Below are 22,401 nucleotides of genomic sequence, written 5' to 3'. Positions count from 1 at the left end.
GGAGATGTACCACATTTTTATTATCTACAGCCGTCTGTTGGCTGTAGGACATACAGGGTATTTCCGTTTCCTAGCTACTGTGGATAGAGGAGCAATCAGCTTGGCTGAGCAGATACCTGCTCTATAGTAGGATATTGAGTCCTTTGGGCACATGCCAGGGAGTGAGTTGGATAGGTAATATGGTAGATTTATTTTTAGTTTCTTGGGGAATTTTCCACAGTGATTTCCATTATGGCTACACTAGTTTGTAATCCAACAGCAAGCAAACGAAAGTTCTCTTTCCCCACAGCTCCTCCATCGTTTGCTGTGTAGTTCTCTTTCCCCACAGCCACTTCATCATTTGCTGTGTCTTGTCCTGTTTTTTGTTTTTTTTTTTTGTTTTTTTTTTGTTTTTTTTTTGCCATTCTGACTGGAACATTTCAATGTTATTTTTATTTGAATTTTTCTATTTGCTAGGGGGTAACAAAAAAATTTTTTTTGAGATATTTCTTAGCTATTGTTTTTCTTTTGTTGAGAACTTTCTATTGAAGTCACAGGCCCATTTTACAAATAGGTCGTTTGTTTCACCTTGCTTTTTGATGCAAAGTCATTCACTGAACTTGGAGCTATCCATTTCACCAGGCTGGCTGGCCAGCAGGTCCCTGAGATCCATGTGTGTCTGCGTCCTTAACCCTGGGGTCACACATGAATGCTGCGTGACTGGCTTCTATATGGGTGCCTAGCTCCCAGTTTTGTGTGGCAAGCACTTGCCTTACTGAATAGCATTACTAGCCTTTTGAAAGCTAGTTCTTAAAAGTTTTTTAATAGTTCAAAAAGTTTTATTTTAGTAGCAAAAATAAAAAAATAAACCCCTTAAAGTCTGGGAAGTGGCTAACTTGTGTGTTACCTTTTTAAAAGAAAAGGTTTCTTTGATTTGCCTGGGTGGGATTTCACATGATTTCCTGTTTCCCTTTATTGTGTCCCCTTGAGCATTTCCAGATACACAGGATCAATGGAAATCTACTGTTGTGGGTAACACCCACTGTGGGACACAGCCCATGGTAGCATGTAATATTTCTTTTCCAGCCAGTCTTGAGAAAATTATTTTTCTAGTATGTGCTTAGTGACTATTTTACAAAGTTCCACAGAGGTCAGATTCCTTTCTTACAATTTGATTAAATACTCCTGAGTTAAATTATTTAAAAGGAGAAAAATTAATGAGGCGTCACCTTCCATGTTCACTGTGGTGTGTATGTGTGTGTAAGGAATGTAATAGCTATATCCAATAAAATCCCAACTATAGTTCAGTGGACATTTTGTGGGGGAAAGGCCAAACATTCAGTATATATTAAAGCGAAAAGATTTAGCCAGAAGCTAAATGCTAGTTAGCTCTGTGAGAAAGCTTTACTCTGGAGCCAATAAACTTTTGAGAATCAGTGCTTCTTCCGATGCCCTTCCACCTCAGCCTCTCTTCTCTAAGCGGCTTTCATCTCTCCAGCGCTCGCAAGGATCTTCCCACCATCTGCAATAGTGGATGCCTCTTTTGGGGGCAGTGTATTGCATGGTACCTGACACTTTGGGGACATCTCTGTTTCCAGCTCTGAGGTGCTGAGCACAGCAGCACTTTCTAAAAGCTTGTTGAATAAACACCGACAATGTCTGTCTTTCTTACAAACATGTTGAACATCAACAGTGAGCCCAAGGTTGCCAGCTCTTGCTGGTTTCATGCATCTGAGCTCCTTGGTTTGGATTCTGTGGTAGTGAAGGATGCGGGTGGGGGGAGAGGGAGAGGGGGGGCGGCGGAGTGATGGATAGGGTGACAGATGAGAGGAGAATGAGATGTTGCAGAACTGAACCTTGTGGTTAAGTAGTTGTCAGGTGGCACCGTGAGACCTCAGGGTACAGGGAGGCAGCAGCTTGGGGGAGAAACCACATGGTAGACTTTATGAGCTTCTGGTCATCTTGTGAGGAGTCATTTCTAGCCCGGAATGCTGTGTTTCCTGTTTAGTGTTGATGGAGAGACGCCTGCCCATGACTGTTGGAGCTCAGGGTGATTGCTACTGTGTTCACGATCCTCTTAGAAGCATGCTGACATCAGTCAGTCGCTCAGAAAGGCTTTCTTTTGACTACTGTTTGGGTGGAAATGTCCATGAGCTGTACATAAAATCCAGTCATATGGATTATGTCATGTAACAGAAGCCGTTTTAATATTTTTAGCAGCTTAAGTACTGGGCATTGATAAATCACACTTTTTTTCAATCAATAAAAATAAAAACCAAAACCAAATCAGAGGATAGTGATGACTTCCTTTGTCATGTCACAATTGTGGCCTGTGTCACATAGTTGCATCTGTTGGCGCCTACTATTTGGCACGTTGATAAGCCAATGGTGTTCACACTGAGCAGGTACAGGATTGGACCGTGTTGTAAATGCCTTTAATAAAGACCAGAAAGTGCACTTCGAGCATTTTAAGGCATAGATGGTGGTTTGAATATGCTTGGCTCCCAGAGTGGCACTCTTAGGAGATGTGGCCTTGTTAGAGGAAGTGTGTCACTGTGGAGGTGGGCAATGAGATCCTCCTCCTAACCATGTAGGAACCAGCCTTCTTGAGTCCTTCAGATGAAGATGTAGAACTCTCAGCTCCTGCATGATGCCTGCCTGGATGCTGTCATACTCCTGGCTTGAGGACAATGGACTGAACCTCTGAACCTGTAAGCCAGCCCCAATTAAATGTTGTCCTTATAAGACTTGCCTTGGTCATGGTGTCTGTTCATAGCAGTAAGACCCTAACTAAGACAACACTGTTCACTGTTCTCCATTCCCGTATTTACAACTCTCTCCCACAGCTTAACTTTTTAAAATGTATTTGAGTACACTGTCACTGTCTTCAGACACATCAGGAGAGGGCTTAGGATCCCATTACTGATGGTTGTGAGCCACCGTGTGGTTGCTGGGAGTTGAACTCAGGACCTCTAGAACAGCAGCAGCCAGTACTCTTAACTGTTGAGCCATCTCTCCAGTCCCACAACTTAACTTTTTATGGCTGTATGTTTTTACATGTCCCTTTTTGGTATTGTTTCCACGTTCTCTGGGCCTGCTGTCATTGGGTGATCTCAACTACCTTTTTACACGTTGTGTCTACTGCCCTGTGTACTTGATAAAGAACTAAATGATGTCTTTTTCTTGCTTTTTATTTTTGGTAACACTTGTTTCTTATCTCCCTGGCACTGTGAGTTCCTTAAGGGTGGAGTCTCTGTGATGAGTTGGTTGATTCACAGCACCACAGACTCCATCCATACCATAGGGTGTGAGCATTACTAAGCCTCCTCTGTGGTGTATATGGTACAGCATTCTAGAGAGGATGTGACTGTTCTTAAATCCCCTCTGTAGTATTATCATACAGCATTCTAGAGAGGATGTGACTGTTCTTAAATCCCTTCTGTAGTATTTATCATACAGCATTCTAGAGAGGATGTGACTGTTCTTAAATCCCTTCTGTAGTATTATCATACAGCATTCTAGAGAGGATGTGACTGTTCTTAAATCCCCTCTGTAGTATTATCATACAGCATTCTAGAGAGGATGTGACTGTTCTTAAATCCCTTCTGTAGTATTTATCATACAGCATTCTAGAGAGGATGTGACTGTTCTTAAATCCCCTCTGTAGTATTTATCATACAGCATTCTAGAGAGGATGTGACTGTTCTTAAATCCCTTCTGTAGTATTTATCATACAGCATTCTAGAGAGGATGTGACTGTTCTTAAATCCCCTCTGTAGTATTTATCATACAGCATTCTAGAGAGGATGTGACTGTTCTTAAATCCCCTCTGTAGTATTATCATACAGCATTCTAGAGAGGATGTGACTGTTCTTAAATCCCCTCTGTAGTATTATCATACAGCATTCTAGAGAGGATGTGACTGTTCTTAAATCCCTTCTGTAGTATTATCATACAGCATTCTAGAGAGGATGTGACTGTTCTTAAATCCCCTCTGTAGTATTATCATACAGCATTCTAGAGAGGATGTGACTGTTCTTAAATCCCCTCTGTAGTATTATCATACAGCATTCTAGAGAGGATGTGACTGTTCTTAAATCCCCTCTGTAGTATTATCATACAGCATTCTAGAGAGGATGTGACTGTTCTTAAATCCCCTCTGTAGTATTATCATACAGCATTCTAGAGAGGATGTGACTGTTCTTAAATCCCCTCTGTAGTATTATCATACAGCATTCTAGAGAGGATGTGACTGTTCTTAAATCCCCTCTGTAGTATTATCATACAGCATTCTAGAGAGGATGTGACTGTTCTTAAATCCCCTCTGTAGTATTATCATACAGCATTCTAGAGAGGATGTGACTGTTCTTAAATCCCCTCTGTAGTATTATCATACAGCATTCTAGAGAGGATGTGACTGTTCTTAAATCCCTTCTGTAGTATTTATCATACAGCATTCTAGAGAGGATGTGACTGTTCTTAAATCCCCTCTGTAGTATTATCATACAGCATTCTAGAGAGGATGTGACTGTTCTTAAATCCCCTCTGTAGTATTTATCATACAGCATTCTAGAGAGGATGTGACTGTTCTTAAATCCCTTCTGTAGTATTTATCATACAGCATTCTAGAGAGGATGTGACTGTTCTTAAATCCCTTCTGTAGTATTTATCATACAGCATTCTAGAGAGGATGTGACTGTTCTTAAATCCCCTCTGTAGTATTATCATACAGCATTCTAGAGAGGATGTGACTGTTCTTAAATCCCTTCTGTAGTATTTATCATACAGCATTCTAGAGAGGATGTGACTGTTCTTAAATCCCCTCTGTAGTATTATCATACAGCATTCTAGAGAGGATGTGACTGTTCTTAAATCCCTTCTGTAGTATTTATCATACAGCATTCTAGAGAGGATGTGACTGTTCTTAAATCCCTTCTGTAGTATTTATCATACAGCATTCTAGAGAGGATGTGACTGTTCTTAAATCCCCTCTGTAGTATTATCATACAGCATTCTAGAGAGGATGTGACTGTTCTTAAATCCCCTCTGTAGTATTATCATACAGCATTCTAGAGAGGATGTGACTGTTCTTAAATCCCCTCTGTAGTATTATCATACAGCATTCTAGAGAGGATGTGACTGTTCTTAAATCCCCTCTGTAGTATTATCATACAGCATTCTAGAGAGGATGTGACTGTTCTTAAATCCCCTCTGTAGTATTATCATACAGCATTCTAGAGAGGATATGACTGTTCTTAAATCCCCTCTGTAGTATTTATCATACAGCATTCTAGAGAGGATGTTACTGGTAACCACATCCCTTCTGTAGTGTAAATGGTACAGCATTGGAGAGTGAGAGCAGTGGGGGTGTTCTCATTGTCCATTGTGGTATTAAAATTACCTGTCTGCTTACTCAAGCTGTGCATCTAGTGTAGGTATATATGAATGAATGAAGTTTATCCTTTAAGCTTTAGATTGACTTTGGGTGGTTTTGTTTGTTTGTTTGTTCTCTTTGTTTGTTAAACTACAATATTAACTACATAGTCCAGGTTTGTCTTGAATTCACTACGTAGCTGATGGTAGATTCAAACTCATCCTTCTTTCTCAGTTTCCAAAGAGCTGAATTTAAAGGCAAGCATCATTGGGCCTAAATAATGTGGGGTGTGTGTGTGTGTGTGTGTGTGTGTGTGTGTGTGTGTGTGTCTGTCTGTCTTTTCTCTCTCATTTTCTATTAAATAAATGTCTACATTAGGATTTGGTGCGCATTTTGTGCTTCTTAAGTATTGTGAGGATTTTGTTAGTCAAATATATTTTAAGTGTGCGTTATCTCAGCTGCTTGGTTAGGTATAAGCGTACCCAGATAAGTAAGATTCAGTCTTTGGAATCAGTAGGCTTGTTGGCAGGCTAGGAAGAGAGTCTGTAGTATAGGAGACAATGACGTGTGTGATAAGGTCTTCCAGTCTTCTGCAGCCTCATTCCCAAGTTTAGACCCAAGTTTGTCTTCTTTGTAATGTTCTCCTCTGTAATCTCAGTTTTACAGTCTATAACAAGACCTCTGTCTCCTTTCTTTGCCCTATCCATAAAGCTCTGCCCTGATGTTTCTTTGACTGCACCAAGGACTCTCCAGTGTCCTCTCTCCCTGCTTGGATTGTGTGGGCTATCACATAATCTCCTGCTGCATTCTCTCCCCAGATGGACTCAGCTTGCTCAGCTCCAAGCTATGCTTCCTCTCCCATGTCAGTCTCCAGCAACAACTTGCTAGCCATTGCCAGCAGTTCCTAATTTTAAGTCCATGGCTATTCCTTCCATCCATTTTTGCTGCCTGCCAAATCTATTATCAAATGGAGACGCCTATGCCATTGAGAACCTCTTTTGTTTTCATTGACAAAGCCACACCTCATGGGCATCTGCTCCCCTGTGCCCCTTGTGTGCCGTTGTGTTCTATTTTTATTATATTCTGTAGACATAGATAACTGGGTCTGTGTGGTGCTTTGAATCAGAAATGTCCCCCCCAAGCTCATGTATTTGAACATTTGGTCCCTGGTTTGTGCTACTTGGGAAGGCTGAGGAACATTTAGGAGGTAGAACCTTGTAGAGGAAGCGCATCTCCTGGCAGTAAGAGTCCATAGCCTTGCTGCGTTTCTGTTCACTCTGCTTCCTGCCTGTGTTTGAAGATGAGCTCCTTCAGCTTCTTGCCCTGTCTCACTGCTGCCAGTTTTTCCTTTTGCCAGGGACTCTCCCTCTGGAACTGTAAGCCAAAATAAACTCTCCCTGAAGTTGCTTTGGTGGTGATGTTTATCCCAGCAGTAAAAAAGTAACTAATGTTGAAGGATTGCTGTAACAGGCCTGACCATGTTGCTGTTTTGGAAGAATGTGGAAGACATTAGAACTTTGGACTAGCAAACTAAGCCAGTAAGCAGGGTTCGTCTGTGGTGTCTGGGTTTCTGTCATGGGTTCACTCAATGGTAGGCTGTGATCAAGATATATCTCTTTCCTCCCGGGCTTGTTTTGATATGAGAGTGGACTCCATGAGCTGACGTGTTTCGATGTATGGTCCCTTAGTGGTGCAGCTATTTGGGAAGGATTAGGAAGCATGGTCTTGTTGGAGGAGGTGTGTCACTAGGGGCAAGGTTCGAAGTTTCAAGACTAGTGCCATTCCCACTGTGCCCCTCTGCTTCCTTGTGATGGAAGGACCGCTCTTGGCTGTCCCTGCTGTCATGCCTTTGTTTTGCCACCATGGACCATAAGCTAAGTTAAATGCTTTCTTTTATGAATGACCTTGGGCATGATGTTTGTCACAATAGAAAAGTAACTGAGACCCCTCCCCAAGTTACTTTTGGTCTTGGTGATTATCACATACATAGCCCTTTACTGAAACCAGTGCTTCCGTGCCTCGAGTTCTAGCCCCTGTCATTCACGTAAAGGCATCTTTCTTTACCCAGTCAGCTGTGGTTCCTTGTCCTCATCAATATCTATTGAAACATCTGTCCTTGGCCATCAATTGCCTCCACTGCTGTTCTTGTGTTCATGCTTACAGCAGGCGTTCCTAATGCTCTTTTCCCTCATGTACTGCTGTCTTAGCCACACTCTCCCCACAGCTTTGATATGGTCAAGGAACCTCTTCTTGTTCCTTCTTCACTCTCTAGACTTGCACGTGTTCTGCCTACGGGCTAGAGTAACCACACATGACCAAGCAAAGCTATAAGTATGGCATCTAGAAAAGCCATAAACTCACTTTAAACATGAGAGCTTTCTAGAGTGTGAACTTTGTGACAACATGATGTTGCCATGTCAAGACTTGATAAGCCATGAATGTTCTACATGTGGTCTCCAGACCAGTAACATGGAGATCTCCTGAGAGTTTAGTAGTTACATAAAACCTGAGGGCCCAGTTCAAAGGTAGAGGAGAACTTGCTCATCTGCGCTTTTACAACTCCTTAGTGACTCAGATGTGCATCACAGCCCATGTGGCATTGATTCCATGCCTTTAGACCTTGCCCCCATTTTGATAACTACCAGCTCTGCATCTCCAGTCTCATTCTTCACCTGGACTCCCAACTCATCCAGACACTTCCTTGCTTAGTACTTACTGTCTGCCTGGGACGCCTATGTACCATTGGGTGTCTATGTACCATTGGGTGTCTGAGAGAGAACACTCCCACAAGTTTGCCCTCTACACCTTGGTAAATAGAGGGGCTGCATTACCACTCCCAGAGGCCAGTGTTGCATGAACCCTTGCATGATCCACCAGAGACTCTTTCTCTTTTCCTCACATTCCACCCATCATCAAATCCTGTCAGATCGACCTTTAAAGGACAGCAGAATCGGAACATGTATGCTCAGTCTACCCAGTCCCAATCTCCTTCGTGTGTCAGCTGCCTTGTCTCAGTAGCTCTCCAAGTGGTCTCGCTGCTTGTACCTTAGATCACACAGTATTTTAGTACTGGATACTGAGGGATCCTTTGTAGGTGTGGATCTGCATCGCCTTTGCACAGAGCCCTCCAATGGCCATAATAAGTGCTAGCATCTTAGGGACCTGGTTCTCTGCCACTTTCTCACAACTGTCTTGTCACCTCCCTCGTTCCAGTCATACTGAGCCAATGCTAGGCTTAAATTTACCGTGTGTACCCTCAGGCCTCTGATCTTTGTTCTTTCCTCTTCTTGGAAGTCTCTTAGCCAAGGCATTTGTAGTTTGTTGTTCTTAATATCTCACCTTTTGTTTTTCCTGTTTATGGACATCGTTACAGTCTTTTTCTATTCTGGTAATGCCTTTCACATAGTAAGTATCTGTTGATTGCACACAACTAAACTATAAGCTACTTAATGGGGGAGGAACTTGTGTTAAGTTCAAAGATGTTAGTCAAAGAAGTGCTCAGCAAATATGAATTGGGCAAGTGGTTAAGAGCTATTCTTGTCTAGCCACTCTCTCCTTTTGGACCCCACAGATATGACTCTGCTCTTCTGGTAGGTCTCCTATTCACATTCTTTTCTCTGTTTTTCACACATTATGTCCCTAGGTGTACTGAGAAGCAGATCTCCAGACATATGCCCTCATAAGTGCTAGAACTTTTAAACAGTACCTCATCTGCAACATAGAATCTTTGCAGATATTATTAATTAGGGTCTTTGCAGTGCAGAGACCATCAGCTTTCTGGGTTCTATCGAAGTCCTTTCACAAATGCTCTCATAAAAGAGGCAAGAGGCAGATTACATAGCTATGTGAGGAGAGGTGTCATGGAGGTAGCTAGAGATTGGATTAAGAGCTTGCAACATCTGCACCCATGCAGATGGGCAGAGACTCAAGGGTCTTCTCTAGAGCCCCCAGGTACAGTACTGCCCTACCAGTCTGATTTTGACTCAGGGAAGCTGATGTTGAATATTGGGACTCCCAAATTCTTAAATCCTTTCTGTGATTTTAATCCAAGTCTGTAGTTAGAGTACCGTGGGCAATGATATATCATAGCTACATGCAAAGTCTAAATCAGATGTTAGCCATCATCTTGTAAAACAGTTGCTGACTCCTGTCACCTGTGGGTTCAAGTTCAAACTCTGTGGTCTGACCTTGTGTAACACCAGTTTCTGAGGACTCTATCTTTCTCTGTGACTACCCTCTTCTCTGGCTGTGCCACGGTATCTTGGCCACGTACCTTCAGCACTCAGTTCTTAGCAACACCCAGTGTTCTGCCTTGCCTTGAAGTCATTGACTTTATCCTTCCTTGCTGAAGCCTGTTTGTCAGGTTTTCTCAGAAGCTGGCCCTGCCTTCCCTACGAGCAGCTCCCTCCAAATTCTCAAACATTCTCAGACAGATGTGCTTACAGATGTGTATGTCTTCCATTATTGTGAATGTTGAGTTCTTGTGGGGCACCAGCCATATCTCATGAAGCTCTCCAAACTGTCTGTGAAGCTAGTCTTTAGGTAGTGTGTTGTAGGTACTTTACAAATACAGGTTTGTTGGTTACATGAAACTCTTCCAAAGTACAATTACTCTCTAACTGGGCTTCAGCTGCAGAATTATTAGATGCATCTGTGATCGTCATGAAGATAGTGTAGAAGAGTCTGTCAACCAAGACTAATTGGAAACGTGAGATTTCATACTCAGGTACATTAAGGTTTTCCAAAGCATGTTGTTGTGGTTCATGTAATTCTTCAACTATATGCAAAGATCTTACGAGTTGAAGAAAACAGAATAGATTTATTCCTTAGGGACCAGCAAGTACTTTTGAGAAGTTCTGTCACAAGCATCAGCATGTCTTGACCTCAGACTCCCTTTGGGGAGGATGTCTAGAATGTCTGTGACCTGCATTCATGGCCAAGATTCTGCCTCATGCTCTCCTTAGTCCCTTATAAATTACTACAGCAGTCTCTTGGCAAGCAACCCTGGAATTATCTTATTTTCAGTTCATAATTTAAGTAGGACTGTGATCAGTTTTATTTCTCTGTTCTGCTCGCTTATTTATTACTGTTATTTTTGAGTTTATGCAGTTATACCTACGGGCAAATAAAATTGTGACACTGACATTTAAAGCTATACCTAGGGCTATCTCAGGCATCATAAGAGCAGCTCGAATTCATGGATAACCATTAACAATGAAAGCTTTAAATCGAGCCTGCGTTTCTTCCCCTTCCTGTAACCTTAAGAGGAGGAAACATGATTTGGATGCTGTCACAGTCCTTCCAAGTCTTCTGCTTTGGTCTTGTTCGTTCTTGGGCTAGTTTTCAAAGATCATGTCAGAATACTTATCAGAACAGCCCAGGAGAATTATTGATAAGTTTATAATGTGAACTTTCTGACTTGTTCTTCCAGCCTTTTTATGGTAGGAAGGATTAATTAGTCAACCCCTGAAACACTCCTGTACTCTGAAAAAGCTAAGGTAAGGACTATCTCAATTCTAGAGTAATGTTGGAGTTTCTGTAACCCAGTCACAGTACTTGGCCCATGCTATTTTGGTTAGAAGGAGGACTGTGTTAATCACATTTTGTCACTGTGACAAAATGCCTGAGCAAATCAACTAAGAGGAGGAAAAGGTTATTTGTTTTAGGCCAGAATTGACTGGCTCAATGTCATTTGGCTTAAAGTGACACAGAACATCATAGTGTGCTTTAATAGGAGGGAATCTGTGACAGAGGACGCTGCTCACTGCATAATGGCTTGGAAGTGGCAAGGGGTGAGGGCGGGTACCAGGAACAGGATGCATTCTTCAAAGTCCCTAGTAGTCTGCCTTCTCCTTCATGTGGCCCCGCCTTCCACCACCCTCAATGGACAGCAGGGGATGGACCCACTGCTCAGACAGAGCCCTCCTGTGTAATCACTTGTCTGAAGGTGCCTTTGATCCACAAGTGTGGAGTGTACTTCATAGCCAAACCACAGTGCCACATTCAATTGGAACTGTGTTGAGAACAGTTCTGACTTCTAATATGACCAGAGCTTTAAACATCTGAGTAATTACCACATTAAAAACATTAGAGGGTTTCCTGTTGCCTCCGCCCTTCTATTAATGTTACTACTGTTTATTTAGCCAGAGATTGTTGTGACCTTCGGTTTCTCCATCGTGTTTTGTTGCTGTACTTTTTCTGTAAACTATAGCTTCCATGACAACTCACTGACTCCTTTAATAACCACACCAGGTTTCCCATTCACCGTCTTTAGGCTAGATGGATATTCCCAATTGCCTTGAGGAAGATCTGGGAGTGATGCCAGAAATCTCAGAGTCCCCTTGCTCTATTTTTTGGGGACCAGTGAGGCATCCTAAAAGTTCTGAGTTCATTTGCATATCATAGGATCATAATTGTTTGTAGGGGAAAGTTCAGGAAAAAGGTAAATGGCTAATATGATGTGAACTATATATTGTTAAAATCAACTTTTTGTGATTGCATTTAAAATATTAGAAAAAATCAGTGGGATTAATAAAAAGTCAGTGGGAGCAATTTTGATCCCATATGATCTTTTGAAAGTGATCCCGAGATCAGAGCTGACCTGCCCAGAAATTCAGTTCATGTATTAAATATGTAAGGCCTTTGGCTTGTCAGGTTTTGGTTGGAGTTACATTTTTGTCTTTGTATTTTTGTTGTTACTTTTTCATTGTAAAATTTATAAATTTTACATAAATTGTTCATCCTGAGTAAGCATTTTTGAGTATACTGTGTGTTAGGATTAGGTCTATTCACATCACTGTCAACATTCCCATCTGAGTGTGTCCGCTTTCATGACTGTAACAAGTGTTTGAGATGATTCACTTAACGAAGTGAGGTTTATTTGGGCTCCCAGTTCTGCAGGATTTGGTCCACTCTCAGCTTTTCAGTTGGCCACATCATCACTTTTCGGCCCGTAGCACAGAGCACATCGTGATGCAAACCTACACTGAAGCAGAACTGTCCCCTCAGTGAGAAAAAAGCACGAGAAACATCTCCTTTAATGATAGATCCCTGTTATACCTCAGCTATGTTCTGTCACTGTGGGGACACCATGATCAGGGCACCTCTTATAAAAGGAAGCATTTAATGGAGACATTGAGTAGTTTGATTCTGGGGCTCTCCGTGTGAAACAGTGAAGCTCTGGAAATGGGTTGATGCGTTTGTGTTAAAGGTGTGCACATGAAGAATAGGTTCCTGTTGCTAGTTAAAGCAGTCTTTGTTATACAGAAATACGAGGCCTGGTGCCGCGCTGCTTGCCATGAGGTTCTGTGCTTTCTACTTTCATACATGATCAACTTCATACCCATGAGGTAAAAAGCACTTGTTAGAAAACAAAATTCAGTTCCCTGCAATATAAAACATAGGATTGTCACCCTTGATTTGCTCTTTGTCTTCTGTTTGCTGTTGCTGCTTTTTTCTAATCTTATGTAGTATGTATATGATGCACGCTCCTTCCTGTATCTTCCCTTGCTGTTTTATAAGCATCGTTTTGCTCCAGTATTGGCTCATACATTCCTCTTACCTGGTATGACAGTTGCTGTGATGTCACGCTGTCTTCTCCTCCCTGTCTTACTTGTCAGCTTACTCAGCCCTTCGCTGACACTGTTCTCTACTGTGAGAATGGACTGACGCCTGATGGCCACTGTCCTCATTCTGACTTCTGTTACTGTACCTGCAACAATTTACTGAGCACATTTGTTTGCCTCACAGTGTACTTCTGCTGGACCGTGGGCAGCTGCCAGGGCTCACTGTTCGGGACTCTCTTCTGCCTGCTTTGCATATGGTTCCTAGGAAGGGAGAGGTAAACTGAGCAGTGTCAGAGATGGTAGGTGAGTCACAATCAGAATTGAAAAATGGCCACTAGACTCAGCAGAATAGAGCTACTTAGTAACCTTTGTCAGAGCTTTTTAACTGATAGTCCAGACAGAGGAGGCGTTCGGGAGGGGTGAGGGCAGGGAAGAGGAAGGAGGGGGAGCAGAAAGATGACAAAGAGAAGGGACACAGGGAGTATCCAGGGAGGACAAGTGTCTGCAGTGCCATCTGGTCTGTGTCTCTGGGATGGGATGAGCATGGTGGTCCCTTATGCATATTTCTAAAATGACCAAAACACATGAAAGTGGGACCTCAGCTTATGTGTGTGCCACACTGAGATCTAACTGGGAGAAAGTCGGTCTCTGCTCGGGGAAAGCTCTTACCTGTCTCTTGTTTGCTGTTTACCGCGCATCTTTTTAGTTTAAAAACAAACCATGAACAAAAGCTTTTTAAGTAGGAAAGTCCCTTTCTGTCATTTGTGTCTTTTAAATTTCAAACACAGAGTATCTTGTGGATAGCAGTGTTTCAGAAAAAAGCCTAAGGACTGTTTGATGGCTTTTTTACTTTTGACATCTAAATTACATAGTACAACTGCATTTCAAATCCTAAGACAATGCTGTTTAAACTCTTAAAACTCGTGATAGTCTACACAGAAACCAATCGCGGGCTCCATACACAGCTCCATACGCTGCAGCATGAGCTCATGAGCCTCTTCTGGCTGATGTGTTCCCAGCTCTGACTCAGGCTTGTTCCAGAAGCCCCTGTTAGAAGTGTTTTCACTTCTAGCATTTACCACCACAGCCTCCAGGACAAAGGTGACATTAGATACAATTACCTTGCTGCGCACAAATTAAAGCTTGCTAGTGATTTCTGGAATCTTCTATGTAGTTGTTGCACCACAGTTGACCTCAAGGAGCTAAAACCATGGTATGTTAGTTTGGGTTTCCATTGCTCTCAAGAGACATCATGACCGAAGCAACTTTTATAAAGGACAATATTTAATTGGGGCTGGCTTACAGTTTCAGAGGTTCAGTCCATTATCATCATGGCAGGAAGCATGGCAGCATTCAGGCAGGCATGGTGCCAGTGAAGGAGCCAAGAGTTCGACATCTTGATCTGAAGGCAACCAGGAGGAGACCAACATCCTCAGGCAGCTAGGAGGAAGCTCTCTTTGCCCACCCCCACAGTGACACATTTCCCTCAACAAGGCCACACCTCCTAGTAGTGCCACCCCTGGACCAAGCATATTGAAATTAACACACATGGCAAGCCAAACAGTGTGTGTGGGAGGACTACTAGTATGTGTCTGTATTGTGGTGCATGAGAGAACAAAGCTGTGGCCTTTCTACAAGTTGGGGCTCAAGGTGTCCCATATAGTGCAAGCAGCCATGGTACAACTGGCACTGGATCCCAGTTTCCTTCTGAATCAACATAATGGGATCGCAATAAGACTCCATGCATTGAGCTAAGTGCTAGCATGTAGTAGAGGACAAAAAGCCTAAGCTACTTGCTGCTGGGCTACATGCGTAGCAGGTGGGAGTTCTGTACTAACACGCACCAAGCCAGTTATTCAAGCTGTGCAAGGCAAGTTTCTCAGAGCTGAGCACAAGAGGGTAGAGTCAAACAGGAGATCACAGACCGTCTTTGAATAGTGTTTGACCAGAAACAGAGGCCTCCTATGAAAAGGCTTCTAGAGAATGAGTGGCTACTGCTTTGAGCTGAAACAGGCTATTCAGAAAGAAGTGGTCAAGCTGGGGTTTGGGTCCCAGGTTCCTACTTGCAAGCCAGGAGATTGTTAACATACTTACTTAGGTAATTCAGAGCCTTGTCTCACCTTTTGCAAAGTATCCTGAGGATGCTTGGAGACGATGTGGACTGTGAGGATCTCAGCAGATGCCGTGGCTGGTACAGAAGTGAATCATCTTCTTGGTCCCCAGCAAGCAGAAGGCTCCATTCTGAGTTCCTAGGCAACTAGAAATGTCCTTAGAACAACTGCCTCACAACTGATGTATGGACATAGAAGTTGAGATGGATCATGCAGAGCAGTGTTGTTACATGTATTCTTAAAATTGCCTTTACTTTTGTTACTGCAGGATTTGATATGACTTAAACGTCTCATAAGTGCAAAACTGGAAATATTCCTTTATATACAAAGTTTTAAAATTGAACCTTTTTTGGGTATGCTAAAGTTAAGATGCCTTGAGAAGGAGAGAATAGAAATTTGGGGGTGGGAGACTACTGAATATGATTTCTTGAAGGACTCAGCAATCTTTGGCTCTCTCTAAGTATATATAATCAGTTTAACTGTAACTTTATATAAGTGTCCATCTGTCACATAAGTCCATGTGAGCTGCAATGGGAGCAGGTTCTCTGAAATCCCGAGGAGGTGTTTGCGGATGGATTAAGAAAGGACAAAGCAGGCTGCTTGAGTTTCACAACCCGATGCGATGTGTGGAGGGAGATAGCCATTATTAGTGACGCCTTTGCACCCAGGTTCAGTACATTCATCATGAGCCCGCTCTGCCACAGGTTCCGAGTCCGAGGGGTCGCTGACTTGCCTGGAAGCTGTGACAGCACACTCCTTTGAAGAGAACGAAGTGCCTGGGAGCAGCGGAAAGCACAGAATGTCTGAAGGAAAAGACTGTGGTGGGGGAGATGCGCTCTCCAATGGCATCAAAAAGCACAGGTACGGAGGCTCGGATAGTACTCAGCCATCATGGTCACACAGCTCGGGCTCGAAAGTGAATGCTTTCCTCTGCTTCCTCCCCAGTGCTGGGTGTTTATGTTTATGTTGGCATGATTGGAGGAACTCTTTCTTTGTCCGCTTGGAGGAAATGTCCCCTGTATGTTCAGAGGCAGAGCTAGAGCTTGGTTTTAGCCCCCAGGCTTTCAGGAAGTGTCTGATCCTGTGATTGGGAGTGAGGCTCTCAGAACCACCCATTGAAACTGATGCTCTGTTCCCAGCTCATCATCCATCTTTCATGACTCTGCCTCCCAATGCTATTTTGGTTCCTAGTCATTTGATCTTCTTGTTGGTTTTAAGAGCGAATAGTCATGTTGCCAGCCTGCTGTCACAATCTAGTTAAATTAAACAAAGGCTGTCACTAAGGTCCAGGATTTGCTGAACACATTCATTTTATATGTTCTAATGACATTAGTGTTTTATTTCCCCAGTGGGTTCATGCAAGAGATTGTCCCAAATGGTGAGGTGTAATAGACACCATAGCTCTCTGGTTTCTGAGCAAGTTCACAGAGTGGTAGAGTGTAATTTTATAAATTACTATCAAGTGGGTTATCCTGTCGTCTTCACGGGAGATGCTAGTGGTTAACTTCTCCAACAATATTCTGTGTGCTTTATAGCTATAGATTGTATAACACCACGGTTCTGACCACAGCCGCCTCAAGCATTGCTCAGTGCTGCTCTGATGTGTGCGTTCCCTTGTTTAAAAAGTTTCTAAGTTTGCATTTCTCTAAAAAAAGAAAATGGATTTTTAAATACTGCAAAGTTCATGTGACAGTGACTTAGAAAGTGACCTGATTAAAGCAGCTTTCCTTTGTTGATTCTCATACTTTAATGGCTTCACTGCTACAGATGATGTGGCTAGTAGTGTCTTCTACAACTCTTCTCCATAGCTAGCAGCAGTAACTTTGTCACATAGGACTGACATATGTGTGTGTGTGTGTGTGTGTGTGTGTGTGTGTGTGTGTGTGTCCAGGACATGAGATACTTCCTAGTAAACCCCAGATGAGTATCTGTAAGAGACACCGCCAGTTACTAAACACATGTTGTGTTCTCAGTGGCAAAACAAGCAAACTCTGGTAAAATAAAAAAACAATCCGAGTTCTTGAGATAGTTATTAAAAATACCCAAATAAGTACAGTGCCAGGGGCCAAGAAGCTGCTCTGGGCCGTGGCCTCTGGGACTCCCCTCTGGCCTTTAACCCTTCTGTATATGTGCTGTCACAAGATGGTAGCTATTTTGTGTTTAAAGTGATTATGCTGTACTAATGTATTCTGATCTCTTAGTCAGACCCAGAAGGGTACAAATATGCAACTCGGAATTGTTAAGTTAAATTCAGGCCAAGCTGTATGGAGAGAAGACATAAGTAACTAGAGGCCTAACCAGAAAAGTTACATTTATAATTAAGGGGCATCCTAGTAAAATGGTAAGTACAATAACTTGTTTTTCTGTTACTCTGTTTCATCAGAAGTAGAGAAGTTCAAAAATTGTCAGAAGTCTTACTAATTGCAGGCTTGGAAAAGGTAGCTTTGAAATGCCCATGGTTTGTAAGACTCACCTATAGCCAGGGGATATGTGGGTATATATGGATTATAAATTGTTTTTCTTTCAAATAAGAAATGAGAAACTTTACTAATTATAAATCCATGTTAACTGATATACTGATAATTTTATAAAAGTATTTCAACCATTTTTCTAATTTTTCATGAAACTATTTGTCCAATAGAAAGATAATTTAACAATGGTTAAAGTCTCACTCCATTCATTTAGACAGTACCCATTTTTTTCTGATATAAAATATACCTTAGTTGGCAGGTCAGTGCTCAGCCTCTACCATACTGCGTTCAGTTACATTGACAAGGCTTTCTTGACATCTGGGCCAGACTCCAAACGAGCAGTTCTTTGTACTTGCACCTAATTTCTTTTGAGCTCTGATCTTTTAACTTGTAGTACTTTCCCCCAAATACTTCTCCTTGGTAAACATATGGGTTTTAGCGTGTCAGTGACTATAATGTAAAAATACAAAGCAGGCAGTAAGTGGCTGCCAGACTCAGGGGAGGTTCTGAGAATGCCATTTCCTATATCAGTAGCATCCACAATTAGAGGACACAAGTGATCCTTCCTAGCAGAGGGGGAGCTGCAGTGGCAACCGCTGCAGCAAGTGCTTAGAGACAAGACATTAAGGCAGTCACAACATCAGAAATCAGACATGATTCTTGATTCATTAATTTTTAAACATTTTTAAATTGAGAGCCCATAGCTCTCAATTAATTTACACACAAGAACTTGAGAAATAAAATTGTCATTATCCACAGATGACATATTTGTCTACATAGAAGACAGTATCCATAGAAAAATTGTGAAAGTTAGTAAAAAATATTTGGCATGGTTGTTGCATACAGAATTACATTTTTGTGCATTAGCAACAGAAACTGGAATTAAAACTAGAGGAAAAGAAATGCTTGGAGCAACTACTAGAAGTCACAAGCTTATCAATTTTGGTGACCCCCCAAATTCACCCACACAGTAAGAAAAAGATATGGATAATTTTGAAAATGAATACTCATCATAAAGGTCCTCTTGCCAGATTGATCTGTAGATATAATACAATTTTAGTTCAAGTTACATTCTTTTTCCTTGGAAGCTGCGAAGTGGGTTCTGAAGTGTATAGCGAAGCACAGAGGGTTTTCAAGAGTCAAAACCAGGAACTAGATCACATGAAAGGATGCTGTTTTCTCTACTGAATGTCAAGGTCTGTGGCAGAACACTTAGTTCAGACTTTTCTAGGAGATTGATTGACTTGTAGAAAATCATCATATGGAGGAAAACTGGTCTTTTAATAAAGCTAGCATGGAAGATCAGTGAGGGAAAGAAAAACCGGAGGGTGGTGGTGGCGGTGGTATGGAATAATTAGTAATCATCTACTTCAGGAAGGGTAAGAATGAACTCTCTCATAGTAGGTCCCTCCCTATCTCCAGGCTCACTAGCTCCAGGTTTAAGCTACTGTATATGGAAGGTACTTTCAAAAGTTGAAATAATTGTTTCATGTTAGGTATTCTAGAGATCTAGTAATCTAGAGATCATTTAAATATACAGAAGTCATATGCAGGTTTCTGTGCACATAGGACACAATCTCATGTAGCTGACATCAGGAACTGCAGATTTTCATATCAGGACCTGGGGCTTTAGAACTAATGCTGCACGGATTCCAAGGCATAACTGCATATAATTATCAATTCAAGACGAACTAAACACCTAAATGTGAAACTTAAAATATCTTCATAATTTTGAGGTAGAGAAAGATTTCTCACAGTAGAAATGGCGGATTGTTTATTTCATCTGATGTTAATTAACACAAGCTCACTTACCTGATAATTTGGGTGAAGCTCTGTCTTAAACATGGATTGCAAGAGTGTGTTATGCTGACATACATGATGGTAGACATACATGATGGTAGCTTCCCTGCTCTTCGTGACTATGTGTGATGTGAATTCATGGGAAGCTGAAGGGAGAGGAATGTTGTAACAATTGTCTTCTGTATTGAGAATGTAATTCCAGAGATTCATAGACAAGTTGAAGTAAATAAGTTAACTATAATCTATAATCTATGTCAGTATATTCCAGAAAGTATAAATGTATTGAGGAAATGTGAAGTATTTAGTACATATTCTGTCATCACTGGAGCTGTAGGCACGCTCTTTGGGGGCTTACTGGGTTCTATTATCTACCACCCTTCCAACCCTTATTCCATCCCAGTCCCTCCCAACCCCTACACTAGGTAGGAGAGAAAGATGGCTAGAGGGGATGGGGGCATTGACCTCTTTAGATTACTTTCTGCTGATTGAGAGGACTGAGTTCCTTGAAGCAAGTCCAGTCTCCATCTTCAGGACATTTCCAACCAGCAATTCAGCAGAACAGCAATCCCACAGTAGTGAGTGCAGCAGCTAAGACAGGCCCCCTGGGGCTCCCGCATTTATACCCTCTCAGGCGTCCTCAGAATTCCAAACATAAACCATCAGCAGGTGGCAGAAATCATGCCCTTCCTAGAGTAGGAGACCATCGTAGTGACCGTGGACAATCTGAAGTAGCCCCATATCTCACACCTTGGATTTAAAAAACCCAGCATATTCATATAATATAACTGGGTTTTTTAAGAAACCAAAATTCCCACTACACTGGAGCTATCAGAGAAAGAGCAAGAACTTTGTCCAGAATTCGGTAGGTTTATAGAAGGGTCTAGGGACAGCAGGGAGCCTGTGTTCTCTCTTGTCTTAAAGGTAGATGTTTGAGAAGAAAGGAGAGAGCAGCAGGAGAGAGCTTCAAGCAGTCTAGGCATGGGGCGTCCTCTGAGCAGCTGAACACCCCATAGAGTACTAAGAAACAGCCTGCCATAGCAACTCAGTGGGGTGGTCCTGCGAGCAGTGTGGAGGTTGGGCGAGGGTTCCACTGTGCTGGAATGTAGGCTGAATATTGCTGGTCAGTAAAGTGCAGTGTCTGCCCTGGGAAGCCAGTGCACACTGGGCACCTGGAACAGACTGGCAGCTTAGATGGCAGGGGCTGAAGCAGTGACCTCAATCTCAGCAGTGCACTCAGGTTACAGGACATTCATCTTCTGCAAAATTACAGTTCCGGTCCTCCTCTCAAAGAAGGGCGCCAGCTTGACAGATGGGACTAGTCATGAGGGACTAGTCAAGAGATTTTAAGACTTCATCTAAGAACAACAAGCTGGCAGGCCATGGAGTCACTTTGAGTATGGTAGGAAGAAACAGAAGGCAGGTTGGGCTGCTTATTGATAGGAATTTCTGTAGGAAAACTGTGACCTCATACCATGTAGAGCTCCTCCATTCCTAGCCTAGGCTGGAAAGAGGTCGTGAAGAAGCTGATCTTTGGAAGCAGGGCTGAACCCAGGAACACACAGGCCTACCCATGCTCCTGAGACGCCCTCTTGTAGTCTGGAGGTGCTTTAGATAGATAGATAGATAGATAGATAGATAGATAGATAGATAGATAGATAGATAGTTGGTTAGTTAGTTAGTTAGTTGGCTTGTTAGTTACTTAGTACAACCACAGGGTCTGTCCCAGCTTGGGCACTGTGTAAGGAAGCTGTGGTGAAGATGAACTTTCATGTAAATCTAAGGCTTATCCTAGCCTGCTGGACAGACAGATGCTCACTGTGGGTGAAGGAACAGTTTTCTAGGACATCCCTAATCTGCAGCCCTGCGAGAATGAACTACACCACATCAGTTATGACATCACGGGCTACGATAGATGCCTGCAGCTTAGTGCTAGACAACGTGTGTGTCAGGTGGGTACTGTTAACCTTCAACCCCATCAGAGGCTGGAGGATCTCTGTGAGTTGGAAGCCTGAGTGGTCTACATAGCGAGTTCCAGGACTTGGGGGTGGGGAGGCTCTGTCTCAAAACCAAAAGCATAAATAAATAAACCAAAAAAAAAAAAAAAAAGGAAAGAAAGAGACAACATTGAGTGCTTTGTGCACATTAGGACTTCCAATATTCTTTATGTTGTTTACATTTTAGCCTAAGTGCTGCCCAGTGTGTGTTCTTCATCTTCATCCCACACTCTTTCCCCTACTAAGCCGCAAAACCATTTATTGTCATAAATGAGTAATAGTTTCTTATCTTCAAATGTTTAATTAGTATTCAAATTTTCCTGCTTTTCTCAAACGTGTCTTAGTAATTGGATCTGAAATGTCACTTAGTGCTAAAGACCCAGAAGTCTCACCTGCTCTTTGTCAGAAGTGACTAGGAGCGTTGCTGGGCTTTCTGTTCCTCTCCTTACCTTTTCTTCCCCTTTGTTTGTTCCGAAGAATATTCCACAGTGCAGATATGGCTGCTCACATGCCTGGGGCCCCTGAATATCCTTCAGACCACTCCAGTTACAGCAGCTTGACCAGGTTTAGGGTTGATATTAATAATTATTAGTAGAATTAGTACGATTTGATATGGTATACTTCATAGACATACATACTATGGAGACCATGTGTACCTCCTGCTACATTCCTGGTGTGGGCATTGTGAGCTAGCTGTTTCATGGGACCGTTTCTGTTAGTGTTTTCCCTAATGGTTTTAGTACCATTGTTGGTCATTATCTTCAAGCATCTTCAGAAGCTATAACACAGCGCTATTTCAAACTTGTCATTCCTCCCACACTTACTAGCTGGATTCTAGAAAGAGCTGCTGGCCTGGGGAGATGGCTCAGTCAAAAAATAATTCTTGCCTTGCAAGCATGATAAGGACTTGAGTTCAGATTCCCAGCATGCACCTAAAAATGGCATGCATCTGTCACCCAGTATTGAGGACATGGAAAGAGGAGGAAGATTGTTGGCGCTCTCCTACCAGATTCCCTGACTCAAAACATAAAGTAGAGAGTGATTGAGCGAACTCAAATTCAAAATTGTTTTCTCTCTCTCTCTCTCTCTCTCTCTCTCTCTCCTTTC

The 22,401-nt window shown here is 42.3% G+C and overlaps 1 protein-coding gene across 25 annotated transcripts in view; it reads left to right on the top strand.

Moving 5' to 3' along the window:
• Positions 1-22,401, top strand: part of Osbpl1a (oxysterol binding protein-like 1A) — a 187,974-nt gene that overhangs the window by 106,477 nt on the left and 59,096 nt on the right. For 23 of the 25 annotated variants that reach the window (XM_006526144.4, XM_006526143.4, XM_006526141.4 and 20 more), the window contains one exon: positions 15,734-15,890. The exons of 1 other annotated variant lie outside the window; for it this stretch is intronic. In XM_006526144.4, coding sequence (XP_006526207.1) covers positions 15,734-15,890 — 157 coding nt within the window. Of the gene's footprint in view, positions 1-15,487; positions 15,891-22,401 lie in introns of those variants that run through there. One more of the 25 variants, NR_045524.1, reaches the window with a different exon arrangement.

This window comes from Mus musculus, chromosome 18, assembly GCF_000001635.26.
Source record: "Mus musculus strain C57BL/6J chromosome 18, GRCm38.p6 C57BL/6J".
Lineage (NCBI taxonomy): Eukaryota > Metazoa > Chordata > Mammalia > Rodentia > Muridae > Mus > Mus musculus.
The sequence above is the reverse complement of the archived record's forward strand: the minus strand, read 5'-3'. Positions and strand labels throughout refer to the sequence as shown.